At 39.3% G+C, this 15,550-nt stretch overlaps 2 protein-coding genes across 2 annotated transcripts in view; both read right to left on the reverse strand.

The window, feature by feature from the left end:
- Positions 1-220: 220 nt before the first annotated feature.
- Positions 221-4,094, reverse strand: LOC119730966. Its single transcript, XM_038204034.1, has 2 exons — positions 3,907-4,094; positions 221-3,090 (listed from the first exon to the last, which is right to left on the reverse strand). Exon 2 carries the CDS (start codon positions 3,088-3,090, stop codon positions 2,041-2,043), a length of 1,050 nt encoding a protein of 349 aa, XP_038059962.1. The 5' UTR covers positions 3,907-4,094; the 3' UTR covers positions 221-2,040.
- A 2,476-nt stretch (positions 4,095-6,570) lies between these two features.
- LOC119730279 (phosphatidylinositol 4-kinase alpha-like) overlaps positions 6,571-15,550 on the reverse strand; it is a 41,242-nt gene continuing 32,262 nt past the window's right edge. The window contains exons 29-39 of the mRNA XM_038203090.1: positions 14,789-14,968; positions 13,872-13,992; positions 13,578-13,707; positions 12,216-12,359; positions 11,336-11,504; positions 10,635-10,739; positions 10,012-10,258; positions 8,921-9,170; positions 8,704-8,787; positions 7,951-8,044; positions 6,571-7,663 (exon numbers count right to left, since the gene is read on the reverse strand). Of these exons, the coding sequence (XP_038059018.1) occupies positions 7,993-8,044; positions 8,704-8,787; positions 8,921-9,170; positions 10,012-10,258; positions 10,635-10,739; positions 11,336-11,504; positions 12,216-12,359; positions 13,578-13,707; positions 13,872-13,992; positions 14,789-14,968 (1,482 nt within the window). The 3' untranslated portion in view covers positions 6,571-7,663; positions 7,951-7,992. The remainder of the gene's footprint in view (positions 7,664-7,950; positions 8,045-8,703; positions 8,788-8,920; positions 9,171-10,011; positions 10,259-10,634; positions 10,740-11,335; positions 11,505-12,215; positions 12,360-13,577; positions 13,708-13,871; positions 13,993-14,788; positions 14,969-15,550) is intronic.

Raw genomic sequence — 15,550 nt, forward strand, 5'->3', positions numbered from 1 at the left:
ACGCACGGTGGCGCCCTACAGGATTACTGATGGAGCGGCGGGAATCGCTGATGAAAGTTTTCTCAACAACTTTTTTTTATGATACATCAGCGCTTGTGAGGGCCGGGGGGGGGGGGGCGGGGCTCGAAGGCAAGATTGACCGCTCTAAAATATCCACAGAACTGAAAGTTCAACAGGTTGGGTTTTGAGCATTCTGTTTTCGATTTTGAGTGGGGTTATTATTGGAAACTGCAAACAAAACACACGAAAAGCAAATGACCCCATACCTTTAAACCAGGTCAAAAATAACTAACACATACAACATCCCTACCACTTGAGGAACAATATATATTTTTAGTCAAAACCCCACTCGTGTATTTCAAACTAGTCAAGTATTTGAGTAAAGTCCCAAAAACAATGCACAATAGTCATGAGATCTAATGACGTCATGCGCGCATAAACAAAGCGTGACGTCATTAGGTCTTAGGTCTATTGCACATCTCTCTGTATAATTATCACAAGATTTATATCATATATTCTGAGATTTAATTTGTCAATAATACACAGAATGTACATTACAATCACATATAATACAATATACCAAAATGTAATCCTTAATTTGAGGGAAGAAAAAAATACGTCTTTCACTGGGTTTATACCCCCCTCCTTCTGCAATACGACCCCACCCCCATTAAGGGTGGATAGGGGCAAACAGCCATGATCACATATGCTTGAAAAAGTCAATTATAAAATAATAGTCTCAATTTTTCCTCAAACCCTGATTGAATCAGAAATTAATTAAAAGTCGGAAACATTAATTTTATTTGTGCACTCACCCAGGAGTCTTTTCAATTGTGTGATTTTAAAAACAAAGATACTCGGCAGTAGATAAGAATTATATCTGAATCATATTAACCAAGCTTGAAAATTCGGATTTCACTACTGAGAAAATAACACACCCCAAAAGTACACAATCAGTTTTAGATCTGTAGATCTACCAAATCAAGTATGTCTCTGTAGTTTTTTTTTATCACAAAAATTCCAAGTGCTTCTACCCAAACGTCTCAACTATTCATGTTCAAATCACACTTTCTCAGAAAACAAAAACATTTAAGCCCTAAAATCTAAAGAAAAAGCACATAAAAACAAAATCACTCCACAACAGAAAACCCTACATCACTGCTTCACAAAATATCTCAAAATGTGAGTGTTGTTCTTTTTATGGGACACTAACTTTGCCAAAACACCGTGGCATGCTTAAACAAGATTCTTCCACAATTTTCAAGCAAAAGCTGAGACATTATGTGTTGTTCGGTATTTCAGGCTGCATCTGAATTACTTAAGATTGATGGCCGTCACGTGGACTCATTTTGTCATTGCAAGCCACAGCCATGAATCAAGAATCTGCCTATGATTCATTGCAATGGTAATGTCATTTAATAATGTCGTATAAATGTACATGTACATTGTTCGATTTGGGGAACCTTGAGAAAACTTCGCTAAACTGCAAACTAATTTGCGAATCTCTCAACAAAAAAAACAAAAAACGATTATATTTAGAATCGCATACACAAGTCAGCCCTTTTGGGGGGAAGGTGGTAGAGTTATTACTGTTTAACGTAGTAAATTCTGCGAAAATTCGTTCATAAAATGGTAAGGCCTATGTATTTTGTTATTTTTGACCATTTATTGGGAGTTGAAATTTTTCAAAACTGATTATTACGCATAAATCTAAGGTTTTTAAAATTGATAATGAACTATTCTCGATGCTAGCTTTGCCTAATATATGCACTGGGCTCCAAAACAAAGCTATTTTTTCTGGCAGCAACGCTGCAGTGTTTCAAAATAGTTTCAAATTTTTAAAATTTATTTCTGACTAATTTCTAAAAACATTAAACTAAACAGAATAACATAATTATATTCAATTTACTCGGTATGAGAAACAAACGCTACGAAATCTGTAAAACTATCTTCATTCCTGTAAAAGTGTGGTCCACGTATTTTAAGCGTGCAGTGGTTTTTTTTCTAGGAGTGATCCTACTGGTCTAATTATTAACACCACTAGTACTGATCAGCATACGCATATTCAATTATGTCCCTTCCAGTTTCAACATAGGCATAATCACCAGTCCCCGACTGAGCCTGACTCTCTAAGACCTTTTCCGGAGCGGAAACATCTTTGGGTCCTGTGTTAGGAAGTTCGGTGGAGCTCGCGTCTTCGTAGAAATAATCGACACCAGAAGAAGCTTTCAGACTCTTAGGTTGACTCTTAAGCTGCGAGGGGCGGGGTTTCATGATGGGTTGAAGGTAGTCGGGTTGGACTGATGGTTCACTGACTCTTACATTCGGATTGGTCTTTTTGATGGGAATTTCATATTTCTGATTGTCCTCTTGATTTAGCTTGGTCCCATCGTCTGCAGTCTGTTCACGTGTTTGCTTGGACTTTCCCCGCCCATCACCTTGGTTTTTCAGCAGATCTTGGTAGAGGGATTGCTGTCTGTTCGTCAGTGAATCCTCATCTGCTGGTTGATGGATGACCTTACCCGTATTAGTGAAGTGAGAACCTGTTATATTGACGCGAGATGATGATCTGTCTGTTCCCGTCGCCTGGAAACTCACGCCTGGCTCGAATTTTCGGCTCCGTCTACAGCGCCGGTAGAGGAGAAAGCTCAAAAGAATGACGATGGTAGTTGCAAGTAGACAGCCCGCTACGACTGGGGCAACAACAGCCAAGATGTCGATCTGTTGAGGTGCCGTTGGTATCGGACCAGACCCTGTGCTTAGACTCGGTTCAGGACCGGCGTCAGGACTGGGGTCAGGACCGGAGCCAGGATCAAGGTCAGGATTGAGGTCAGGACTGAAGTCAAGATCGGAGTCAGGACCATTGAGGTCAGGACCAGGGTCAGGATTGAGGTCAGGACCGGGGTCTGGATTGAGGTCAGGACCGGGGTCAGGATTGATGTCAGGATCGGGGTCAGGACTGGGGTCAGTACCTGGGTCAAAACCAGAGCCAGTACCGGGATCGTTACCAGAGTCAGGACCGCCGGCTTTGGAGATTGCCACGGATGTTAAGAGTACAGTGAGAAGGGTTACCGCATCCGTGAGTTTCATCTATAGAGAGAAAACCACGAAAGAATATCAATAACGTTCTGTCATTAAATAATATCCCTCATGACGATCGCGCGACCCAGAATTCTGGTACATGAGTGTTTCCATCTGTTGATGAATATCAGTGTGAACAGTGACAATAACAACTGAGGTCGTAATAATGATTATGATGATTGTGGTATAAATCCCCGTTTCGTTTGTCTACATTGTACGTGTCAGTTTTTTTTTTATCAAGGATTCCCTTCAATCTGACCTGTTGTTGGACCAGTCCTTTTGTTTCCGGTGAAACAAAAGTTCACGGTCTTTGCTTGCATCCTGTTTTTCATTTGACTAATTGCTTGAGATATTTGAACGATAAAATCAATATCGCAAAGCACTCATGCGTTTATTATTACCCCTACTAGTCAGACTTATAGGGCATTCCTGAGAATTCAGTGAACTGCAATCGGCAGTGGGACAAAAATAATAAGCAGTTAGCAAAGTGCGATTCGATTATTGTTTCAATCAGTTCAAGACCCTGCATTTTAGGTAAAACAAACCATATTTGATAGGGTGGGTCTCCTTTTGTTGTAAACAACGCCCGGTTGGAACCAGCGGCAATTTCTAGTCAACATTTCGGGTAGTAAAGCTGGCCTAGGCCTACCAGGAGTTTCGAATTCGAAAAGTTGGGGGCTGGGGGGGGGGGGGGGGGGCTGGGGGCCGAGATGGCGTACTAATTCGCGCTTCATGTAGTGCGTGAAAGTATTACTACAAAGTTTACTTTGAAATTATGTCTGATATATGCTAAAAGTCAGAGAAACGAAATAGGCCAATACTTACCACAACAGACTGAGTGATTGCGCACTTTTCCCAAGATCGAATCTGGTGCAATATTTGTTTTCTCTATACACAAAAACAGTGTTTGTAAGCTACGTCCTTAAATGGAAGCCGCATAAAACAAAAGACCTGATGGTCACTTTGTGTTTCGTAATTCACGATAACCAACTCAACCTTCGTGACAGCACTGGTGACTGACCCTTCGCGGAAGCGCTCTTATCTGCAATTGACCAACTACACACAACCGGACGTCTGCACACTAATTATTTGTGCACGTGATCTAAAACAAACTTTCATGTAAAGCAAAACGAATTTCACTGATGCAAAACATACAGAGTAGTTACTTTCGGCACTACTTCTCTTTTTCGAAGGATGTTGGACAACACCAATGGTTTACATCCATCAAAGGCATAGGATCATTTGCATATAGGATCATTTGCATATAGGATCATTTGCATTTTCTCCAAAAGTAAGCTACAAAATTGTCACCCAAAGGCTTACTTGGATTCAAGATAGCATACTGGTTCAAAACACCCCCTCAAATTATTCCGTCTTGCTTGCTGTCATTGTAGGTGATTTCCAACGACCCGTCAACTGATTGATTTTGGGAAATAAAGTTAGGGCCGATGTGAAATTGCGTTTTGCGATCAGAAGGTTGTACATGATGTTTCACTGTTTTCTCGAAAAGTGTAACATCCACTGAGCTGAAACTTCAACGGCTAATAGCTTTTAAACATTCTGCTATGGGTTTTGAGTGGTGTTCTTACTGGAAACGAAGAAAAACCGCATAAAACGCAGATTATCCTATATACCTTTAAAACACATCAACAATGACTAAAAGGAAATCAAGCCCAATAGAGGTACAGTATTCAGTCCAAAAACCCACTCATGTATTTCAAACTAATCCATTATTTGAGCCAAAATCCCTTAAACCACTGCACTATTGCACAAATAGTCCACCTCTCTATATAATTATCACAAGATTTCTATTAAAATATACATATTCTGAGCTTTGGCATTGATATTGGTAATAATACACAGAGTATACATTACAATCACAGATAATACAATATCATGTACCTATTTATAATTTGAAGACCAAAGAAAAAATTTTTTTTTTTGAACCGAGATTCACCCCCTTCATTCAATCACAGCCCTCTTGATGGAAGGGGGTCAACAACCCTAATCACGTTTGGAAAGTCAATTATAAAATAAAAGTCTGTATTTTTCATCAAATCCTGACCGTAACATTGGAAAATAAAACTTGGAAACATTAATTTTACAATATTTGTGCACGCACCCAGGTGTCTTTTGAAATGTGTTATCCTATAGTAAATAAAATGTCTGAATCATGTAACTAAGGTTGAATATTTGGATTTCATTACTGAAAACAAGAGTTTTAGGAAAACTCTGACAACAAATATCAAAGCAAACATGTCTCGGCATTAGTTTTTCTCACAAAAACGGCAAGTACTTTTAACCAAAATGCATCAACTCTTCACGTTCATATACCTTCTGAGAAAACAAAAACATCTAAAACCCACACTAAAGAAAAACACACACAAACAAACACACAAATATCAGTCTATAACAGAAAAGCCCCGCAGCACTGCTATAAGTAACTTCTAAAAAAATATTGACACATGACTGCTGCACTTTTATGGTAAACTTTAACTTAGCCACACTGTGGCGGCTTTAAAAAAAAAACTGCCACAATTTTAAAGCAAATATATCAGGCTGTCGTATTGCATTTTAGGCCGTGTCCAAATTACTTGGCTATGGCTGACGGTTACACATGTCTATGAGAAATGTCTGCAGCCGCTTCCAAAGCCGCATGTGTCATTGCTAGTCACAGCTAGCCACAGTCATTAGCTGCAAACACGATCAAACTCGCATTACCAATTGACATATCGCCGTTTGCGAGATAGCCACGCCCCTAAAACAACCCTATGGAAGTTGTGTACGCTAAGTTTCATTCGTCTCAGATTTTCTATTTTGTATATCGTGTAATTGGACAATAATTCACAAGCTGCGTTGAAGCGATTCTAACGCGATAGGTCAATTAAACAGATGTAAAATAAGTTACCAGTCATATCCTACACCACACATGCACAAAGGTAAACTCAAGTTGCGAATGACAGGATTGAAAAACACCCTTCACCCCATCTTTTCTTCTTAAAAAATAAGTCCAAAGTACCAGGGGGAAAAAATCTGCTATGAGAGATTCTTGGACATTTAAAGAGGCAAAATATTGCAAGATGGCAAAATCAAGTTATCCTCTTATAGGTAATACCTACTACTGTAGTGGATCAAATTTAAATTAAAAAAGAAGAAATTTTCAACTTTTACAACTGAAACTTAACACAATTCTTTACAAATACAAATGTACACGTATAAACAAAAACGGAGATATATACTTCTAATATCATGAAAACCATTTTACCTCACAAAGTGCATTTTTCATACTTTGATAAATTCACAATTGCATTTCATAAATGCCGATAGTTTGCTTCTAAGAATTATTTATAAAGCCTTAGTATTGCAATCAGTTCAACCATTATGTACATGCATAAGTTTCAAGAGCAAGTTAATTTACAAAATATTCATACATTTCTTAAGAAAGCATAGTACATTAAATGATTTAAATTAAAAAACAAAATCCATTGCTAACTTTGACATTACTTGAAACAATGTTTATTGTGTTCATTTGATGATAATGCCAAACTCAGCTTTAATATTACGTTTACACGTCACATATTTAGGAAATATTTCTAGAAAGACATGTTCAGATAAAATAGCATAAGCATAACATAACCTTGGATGATCATAAGTATATGGAAGATACATGATAACAATGCGCATATATTACTATTAATATGTTACAAATATAAACTCACAGTAGCCTAAAGTTTACTCTAAATGTAAACAAATTGCTGACAAATCAATCCTTGTAGGTCAGTAGCATGCACACAGAGGACGCTCTCTTACCCCTTCAGTGACCACACTTTTCTGAGGGTAGTGTCTGTCTATTCATAACAACTGGTTGCTAAAAGGTTACTTTCGGTTTAATTTTCACCTAGGACTCTCTTTAAGTTTTTTCTTGATGGTCCATTAACATTAAGTGCTAAAGACATTCAAACCTAAGAACATTTTCTAGTAATGACAGTATTTCTTGATTAAACAAATGCTTTCAAATCTAAACCCCTTTGAGTCGTTGTGACTTAAAACTCTCTGACTGAAGTATTTGAAAGTAATTTCTCCCATGAAAATCTAAACCACACTTCTAAAGGACTTTGGATGTTTCAGTTTAATAACATTTTGTTGGGCACTGCCAACATAGGGCTGGATAGCTCAGTTGGTAGAGCATCGAAACAGCAATCCGGAGGTCACAGGTTCAAGCCAACTCCAGTCAATTTCTTCGTTCAACTATAAAATTATCATAATATTTTCAACAATTACCCTTACTATAATATTTCCTTTATAGACCCTACTCTTGTATAACATGATGTATTATAATTTATATCACTTAAATGTCAGTGCAATTTAAAATATTCTTCTTTTACCGAAATAAAATTATACAATTTTGTTTTTTACGTTCTTACTGTAAACTATAAAAGCTGGTGACAAATTCTCTTGACAGCTGCTTTGTAGTACGTACTGGCCTGATCACTCCAATGTTCAGCTGATAACTGGAAAGTTAACTTTGGTCTTTGAACTTCAGCCCATCTGCTTTGGAAGGGAGGCAGACGGCACACATTCTCTAAAGTTAAATGCAACAGAAATATCATCATTTGTTTTCATTTTCACACCAAATTCCATGAAGTTGCTTAGCAACAAATGTTGTTAAGCAAATTTATGTGAGAACCAGCCAAAAGCAATATGTATATCCCACTAGTTTTGGCTGGCAGCTTGCTTATGGCCATGAAAATATTTGTGTGCTTTTTAAATTTTGTGTCGGGAGTTTCTTAAAGTTTTGTGTCTGGCTAATATTTGTTCAGGTTCAAAAGAGTTCAATAGTCTGGTGCCTACATGGCTGACCACACTAACCTGTATCTGGAACCTTGGCATCTATACTTGGCATGTTTGGTCTTAGTATGGGATTTGGTTCTGGTAGTACTGGATCATATCATACGTCCGAGTCCTGCAAAAAACAGAAATGGCTCACAGGCTTACGGTTGTATCTCTCGCATATGATGACATGTCTGTCAAAACTATTTTATCTTGTCTGTTTGTCTGTCGTCTTCTCCGTCTATTTGCAGGCAAAATGACACATGACTTCTTTCTCACAAACAAACTCCTTAGCAGTTCATGCTTCATGGAATAACTGCTTTACATGACATTAAATGTTTATATTGAATGATGAAATTTCACCATTCAAATTCACAATTTGCAAGATTCATCATTGTAGTTTTTTTTCAAAGCCAGAAAATCACAGATTACATGAAATGGATTTGAGCAGATACAATATCTTTCTTTTCTACACAACTTCCATGTGTAACAATAACTCTTATTACAAGCAAAAATGAGCCAGTTGCAATGGAAACAAGTGTGACCTCTAAATGACCTCACTGCTACAGTTTGCAGAGTGGCAGTGTTTTCACCATTCACGTCTATGGCTCGGGTTCATATCCCACCCAGGCACACACGTGGATTGAGGTTTTCAGTCCCTAGCGGATATCATGGGTTTCGCTAGTACATTAATGGGACATTTTTCCAAATTATTAAAATGAACATTTCTCTCCACAGGCTTCGTTTAGCTTAAGAAGAATGAAATAATTGAAATTATAAATGTTAACTTACCTAGGACTGAGACAGGAGTCTCGGATGACTTTCAACATGTAGTTGGCTGCTTCCCGTTCTGTATGTGTTGGACTGAATCGACTCCTGAAACACAAAAACAAAAACCCTTCCAACATCAGCATGCTGCTAAGTAATAAACAAGATCTCTTTGACTTTCACATACTTGTCAATGTTAATTGCTAAGACAAGAGTACTCCGGAAACAATTTGTATCTCACCGGAGCAGTTTGAGAGTCTGTCCTCGGAAGCATGGCAAACCGGTATCCAGCATCAGGGCAACCAGTGAAACAATGGCTTCTTGGTACGGCCTGACAGCGAGGTAAGCTTGAACACACAGCTCCATGAACCACTTGAAGGGCGGGGCATCCATCCTACCCCCCATAATCATGACCATCTCTTCAGTCAGTTTGATGTCTGGTTCCCAACCCATGTTACCGCCTGGTGAGCTCTCAAACATGAAGCCAAAATCTGACAGGCAGAAAATAAAAACCAACAACAGAGATTAAACACTCTTGGCCGATAGAGGGAGCTGTGTGAATCTTGCAAGATTAAGAAAATGACCACTGGCTTTTGACTTACAAATTATTAAACTCAACTTTTTTAAAATAAAAAAGATCACCAAGACAACATACCTCATTCTTTCTCTAGTCTTCCAAAAATATTGTAGTGTTTCACACCAAAAGATTGAAAATCATTTATACTTTGGAATTTTGAACAGGAGGCGAAGAAATCAATTTCATTTGAAAATTTATTGGCCACACTCAAAAAGTATGGACAGTAATAACTGTAAAAGCAATTATGAAACATATTCAAAGTTGCTACAGGCATATAGGATTGTTTGTATTTATCCCCAAAGTAAGGCAACAAATTATAATCAAAAGGCTTACTGGGATTAAAGACTGTTCTGGTTCTAAACACCCTGTGAAATTATTTTGTCTGGCTTGCTGTCACTTAGAAAAATTAAGAAATGTTGGTGATTTCCAACGATGAGTCAATTGGCTAATTTTGGGGAATAAAGAGTGCTACTAATGAAATAATGTTTCGTGATCAAAAGGCTGTGCAGGGTTTTTCACTGTTTTCCCCAAAACTGTTCCACTGAGCTGAAACTTCAACAGGTTAGGTTTAAACATTCTTCTTTGGATTTCGAGTGGTGTTATTATTGGAAACGAACAAAATGCATGAAAAGCAAATGATCCTATATGCCTTTAAAATGTTCAACCTTATCTGGCATCAGAAATGGAACATTTCAAAAGAATATGTGTTGCCCCTTTTAACTTAGAAGATTTGACACATTCTGGAGTCCACCTACCTATATGCACAATGTGTCCCACACTGTCCAGCATGATGTTACCATTGTGTCGATCCTTGATCTGCAACAGGAATCCTACCAAGCTGTAGGCCGCCATACTCTGGATGAAATTCCTTCTAGCTTTCTGGAAGGCTGGCGTGGTCTGGTCCCCATACTTAGTCAGGAAGTACTCATACATGCCAATGTCAGTCTGGCGACCTAGCTGGTCACGTGACTTGGTGTCGGGAACACACTGGATGACACCACACTGTGGGACACAGATAGACATAGAGTAAATCACGAGTCAATTCACTTGTCCAGTCCCAAGTAACAGGGCATGAACAATAACAAAGCAATGCTTTTGTCAAATTTTCATCGGAATAGCTTGTGATTTGACTTGAGATGGACTTGTGATGGCCAATACGTTAGTGTGAGTAGGCCCGCTGGTATGATTACAGGGTGCACTATGCACCGACTACTATAGATCACTAGCATCTTGGGCCAAGACTAGTCAGTGAGTGAGTGAATGAGTCGGGGAGCGAGTCAGTCAGTCAGTCAGTCAGATCGGTGAGAAGAGGACACTAAGGTGGCCCTCTGGGACCATGTTAATTGCTGTTAATTGGAGTGGATGAGTTTTCACTTACCCCCGGTGAGGTTGCGACCACTCTGTAAGGAACCAGGTAAAGATCCAAACCAACTTGACGGAAGATGTTCTTAAATAAACCAATGACTTGCAGTGCCAACATGTCCTGTAAGAAAATAGGGGGAAAAATCCTTTATTACATTTTTGGGATATCATTCTAGTTTCACAACCCCATGGATCATTTTGATGATTTCATTGCTTTGATAAGTTCTGCCAATTTGAACCACAAACGTCTACATGTGTATATTTGAACTCAGACATTAGACTGTACATTTCAAGCGAACATGCTCATACTTTAACTGTCTTCAACCTAGAAAAAGATTGTTGACCCCTCCCTCACCTTCACTCCTGGCCCACCCTTCCTACATCCCATCTGTACACCTGAATACCTCAGGTTTTTAATGATTAATCATTCAGACAACAGCTGGTTCGGCCCAAGTTTGTAACCAAGTTAGGGTTTTTAAATTGGGATCATTTTTATTTTACTGTTTCTTGTTCTATAATTGTTAAGCACTTTGAGGAATCTTTGATTTATATTGCACTATATAAATGCTGTATTATTATTATTATTATTTAAGCCTTTGAAGATACAAGCTTGCCAGTTGCATAGTTTCCTGGCATCTCCTTGCCTCTCACTCTGAACTCTCCCTGCCCAACCCCGACCCACCCCGCCTCACCCTCTCCCCCACCCCATCTACCTACCTGTCTGACATCATCTCCCACTTTGAAGATACAAGCTTCCCAGCTCAGCGGTTTCTTCATATCCTGTTCTTCATCCTTCCGGACTCCTCCTCTCAAACCAATACTCTCCAAGTCATGGACGCCGCATTTCTTGACTTTGAACTTGGCAAGGAACGGAGCTTTGGCAGCACTGAAGGAAAGAAAACCAACAAAATTAAAACTTTACTTTAAGAGCGATTTATTTCAAATTTCAAATGTGGTGTGGACAGTCAGCAGATTTCTTTCTAGAATGTGATAGTGAAAGAACTGGTTGTGAGAACGGTTCGGGTTTTTTCAACGTTGTTGAAAGTATATTCCTTCCCCCTGCGATTATTTCTCTTTCAGCAGTTTGCTGAACGAATTTTAAATCTACAAAAACGTTTCATTATGTGTTGTTTGAATGTTTGCTCCTTTACAATCAGGCTGTCAAACTGTCAATCCAAAACAATTCCAACAAACCACTTTCAGAACTGATGAGACAGCAAAGCAATTTCACCCTCATAGACCAATCCAAGTTGCCCACATTTTTGTGAATACTGGGCTGGCTTGCATCCATTAGTGGGACACTGCAAAGCTCGCTGGGGTATACCACACAATGCACTCCCCTTTAGTGATGTGTTCAGAGCTATAAAACACACATGATGGGCATTCAGGCAAGGAAGCGTTCCAGTAATGGCTAACAGAACCACCACTGTCATTTCAAAATCGGATTGGTGTATTAACAGCACTGTCTTGTTCAACCATAACCTTGAGTACTGAATGTCTGTACTTTACAAGACCAACATCAAAATAGAAAATAACTTTCTGTCCGAAGGCAAAGAGGATTATTTCATCTAGACGTTTTCTCAATCACTTTTGGTACCTCTGCATGGGTGTGCCTGATTTGTAATCTATCTCCATGACGATAGCCTCAGGACTACTAGGAAGGTAGCAACCAGGTTGGAGTCTGATTCTACTCAGGGCTCTCAGACAAGCATCCTTGCGCTCCTCACCCTTAGGAAATGGTCTGAAATGCAAACACAAAGTTCACAAAAACTCAACATTTTATGAATTCCTGTTTAAAAACCTCCGCAATGACTAACCATCATAACATGCAAATGTATACCTATGGGCTCTATGTGCACACAGGGGATAGCACCTTGCTACCACTTGAGAAAGCCCAGTGGATAGGACACACACTGGTCTGCACGCTTAAAGAGGTTGTGGAATGCTCGAAGACATTTCCGTCATATTTCGGATATATGTAGCCTAAGGTGTGATAAAATAAAAACGACTATTGTTTCTGGCATAAAATGAGTACAAAAGGTACTTTTGAGAGCTGTTTTTCAAGTCCTGTCATGCCTGTTTCGACCCGAACGTGCAATTTGTGTAAAAGTCGTCGTTGCGGGCAGCAAACAAAAAACAGTAAATCGTGACGTAATAAACAGGACTCCCGATGCAGAATAGCATAAACGAGTCCTGTTTATTACGTCACGATTTACTGTGTTTTGTTTGCTGCCCGCAACGACGACATTTACACAAATTGCACGTTCGGGTCGAAACAGGACCTGAAAAATAGCTCTCAAAAGTACCCTTTGTACTCATGTCATGACAGAAACAATAGTCGTTTTTATTTCATCACACCTTAGGCTACATATACCAGAAAATGACGGAAATGTCTTCGAGCATTCCACAACCTGTTTAAAGCACAAAGTATGCACGACTAATTTTATTCTGAATGTGTACAAAGCCATAGCGTCTCTGAGTGAGCATCAGACGTCGTCAATAATGCATTCTAATGTCTCTCCCAGTGGTCTCCCCAACTCTCCCTTCTTGCTGTGAGGGGGTACCTGTGCACAGAGCCCATTCAAAGCTAGCCATCATTATTACCCCTGCTCATCGGGCCAAGAAAACATTCCCAAGACTATCTCAGCTCCCAAGGAGCATACACCCCCATGCTGCCATTTTGGTGCAAATTGCGAATTCAAACACAACCATGTACTCATTTTACACCTCAGTTGAAAATTGTGAATGATCAAAAGTGTCAAGCCCAGGGACACAATCCTCCCCAAAATCCCTTGGTTGGATTCGAACCCACAATCAGTAGAATTACTGATCTTGAATTGGATGTTCCAGACTATGGTGTCACAGTGCTCCAATGGAAAAACAAATGAACTTCTAGAAAAGAACAAATCTAACAGAAATACACAGGGTTGCAAGTGTGTTTTTTTTTAATTTTTCTTACCTGATTTCACCGGAGATTGCAGTGATCTTGCCAAAGAAATCAAACTCTCTCTCATAGAAAGCCTTGGCTGGTCCAGACAGATTGTTGAAGATGGTTTCCATAATTGTTTCAAGATGGTCGGCAATTTCATCTGCAAGAAAAAAATAACTTAATTTTGGAATGAGAATAGACATGTAATTATCAACAGGATGAGAGAAAAAAGGGGATAAGGTATTGACATGGATACTGACATTTTAATAAATTATGAGATTTAAGAGATTTTCAAGAGAGTTTTTGATTATATTTGATTCTTACCATCTCTGTTCTTTGCGTCTTCATCGGTGAAGATGTTGGTCTTCATGTTCCAGATGAGTTGATGAGAGAGTAGCTGAGATTTCTGAGCTAGGATTGTGATCAGCTCCGTCACGTAGCCAAACTGAAGGACAAACACAACCAAGAGGACATGATGGAGGCAACAGTATTAGACTTGGCTATTGATTGGCTGAATATGGCCACATGAAAAAATTCAAATCAGGGCAGTTAGGTACATTGTAGTTCCTATTTTGGATAGGAAAGAAAACCTTGTACCAAATAAGACCACTGAGCAGTCAACTAGTGGACAATTATGATGTTCCTTGCACCTTCAAGCTAATAAACCTAAAGGTCATGCCTCCCAGTTGTACATTGCATTGCATGCAACTATTCAGAATCAGCAGTGCAAGCCACCTGAGAACGCTGGTCCTGAATTCCACTCAGGTTATTCAAACTATGATTAACAAATTTGTGACCTAACCATAATGGGAAGTCACAGAAGCAGATAAATTCAACCTCATTTGAAAATTTACCCCAGACATAATCACAACCCAAGTGGGAATTGTGACCCAAGATGGAACACAACCCAAGTGGGAATTGCAACCGAAAATTGAATCACATCCGATCCTCAGTTGGAATTGTAACCAAAGTGGGAATCACAACCCAAGTTAATACAGAGACATAAACACCTAGAATTGATAGTAATCCATGTTTAACCCAACAGGCCGATTTAAGGGCGCTGCTTAACACACAAATTTGCAAAGTGCAGAAAATATCTGCTTAGTAAGGACATGTTACCAGCCAAAGCATCATGCTATGCATATTGGTTGTGGCTGGTTCCCCGCTGACTATTACTAAACCAAGTAGATTTGCTGAGCATTATTTTACTTGACCTAAACAATAAAAGCAACCCAACTCACCGTGTCGTATCGGATCGCCTGGACAAGCTGAGGAACGTAGAACAACAAAGCCTCAGGAGGATAGAACTGAAGCACCTTGGTTGCATACTGCGCTGTGATTGGATGCGGTGGGTGCTGGTTGGAGAAATAGGACAGCGCCACCACAGGAGCAACCGGTGCCCAGCACAATGCGTAGCTTAACTGAAAATAATCAAGAGTAGTAAAAACTTGAACAAAGACATTGACTAAAGATGGATTTGTACCTGTGACCTCCGGATTGCCGCTCAAGTGCTCTACCAACTGAGCTAGCCAGCCTTTTGTTTGCGGCTCCCCATTTTGTCGAAGTCTTGTGAAAATAATAAAGACAACATGGTACACAAGCTAGTGACTGGTGTTATATGACACAATGTATAAACTGGCCTTTACAAGGTATTTTAAAACTTCAATACTATTTATTACAAATCTTAAAACAAAACTAGTAAATATACTAGCTAATAAAATAATCACTCAATTGCTTAATTAGTACTGCATAAGTAAAGGATGCCAAAAGCATTGGCGGGTGCAAAGTCTCTCTTCTGTGCATTGTCTCCAGCAATCATGCCACTCCACTACTTAATCATCCTCCTCCCCTGATAATTGACATGCCCTAGTGCAATTACACACAGCCTGTCTTGCTAGTGCCCCCAAAAATTACAAATTCAACTCAGTTTGGAATAATGACGACAACCTCAAACTCAGCAGACGATATGCTCCAGACCTCATTTGTGCAATATGGAACTTAGG

This window comes from Patiria miniata, unplaced genomic scaffold (assembly GCF_015706575.1).
Source record: "Patiria miniata isolate m_02_andy unplaced genomic scaffold, ASM1570657v1 HiC_scaffold_22, whole genome shotgun sequence".
In the NCBI taxonomy this organism is placed as follows: Eukaryota; Metazoa; Echinodermata; class Asteroidea; order Valvatida; family Asterinidae; genus Patiria; species Patiria miniata.

Bases quoted from the DNA above. Each gene is read 5' to 3' on its own strand.
- LOC119730966 (XM_038204034.1), bottom strand. From the start codon at position 3,090: ATGAAACTCACGGATGCGGTAACCCTTCTCACTGTACTCTTAACATCC.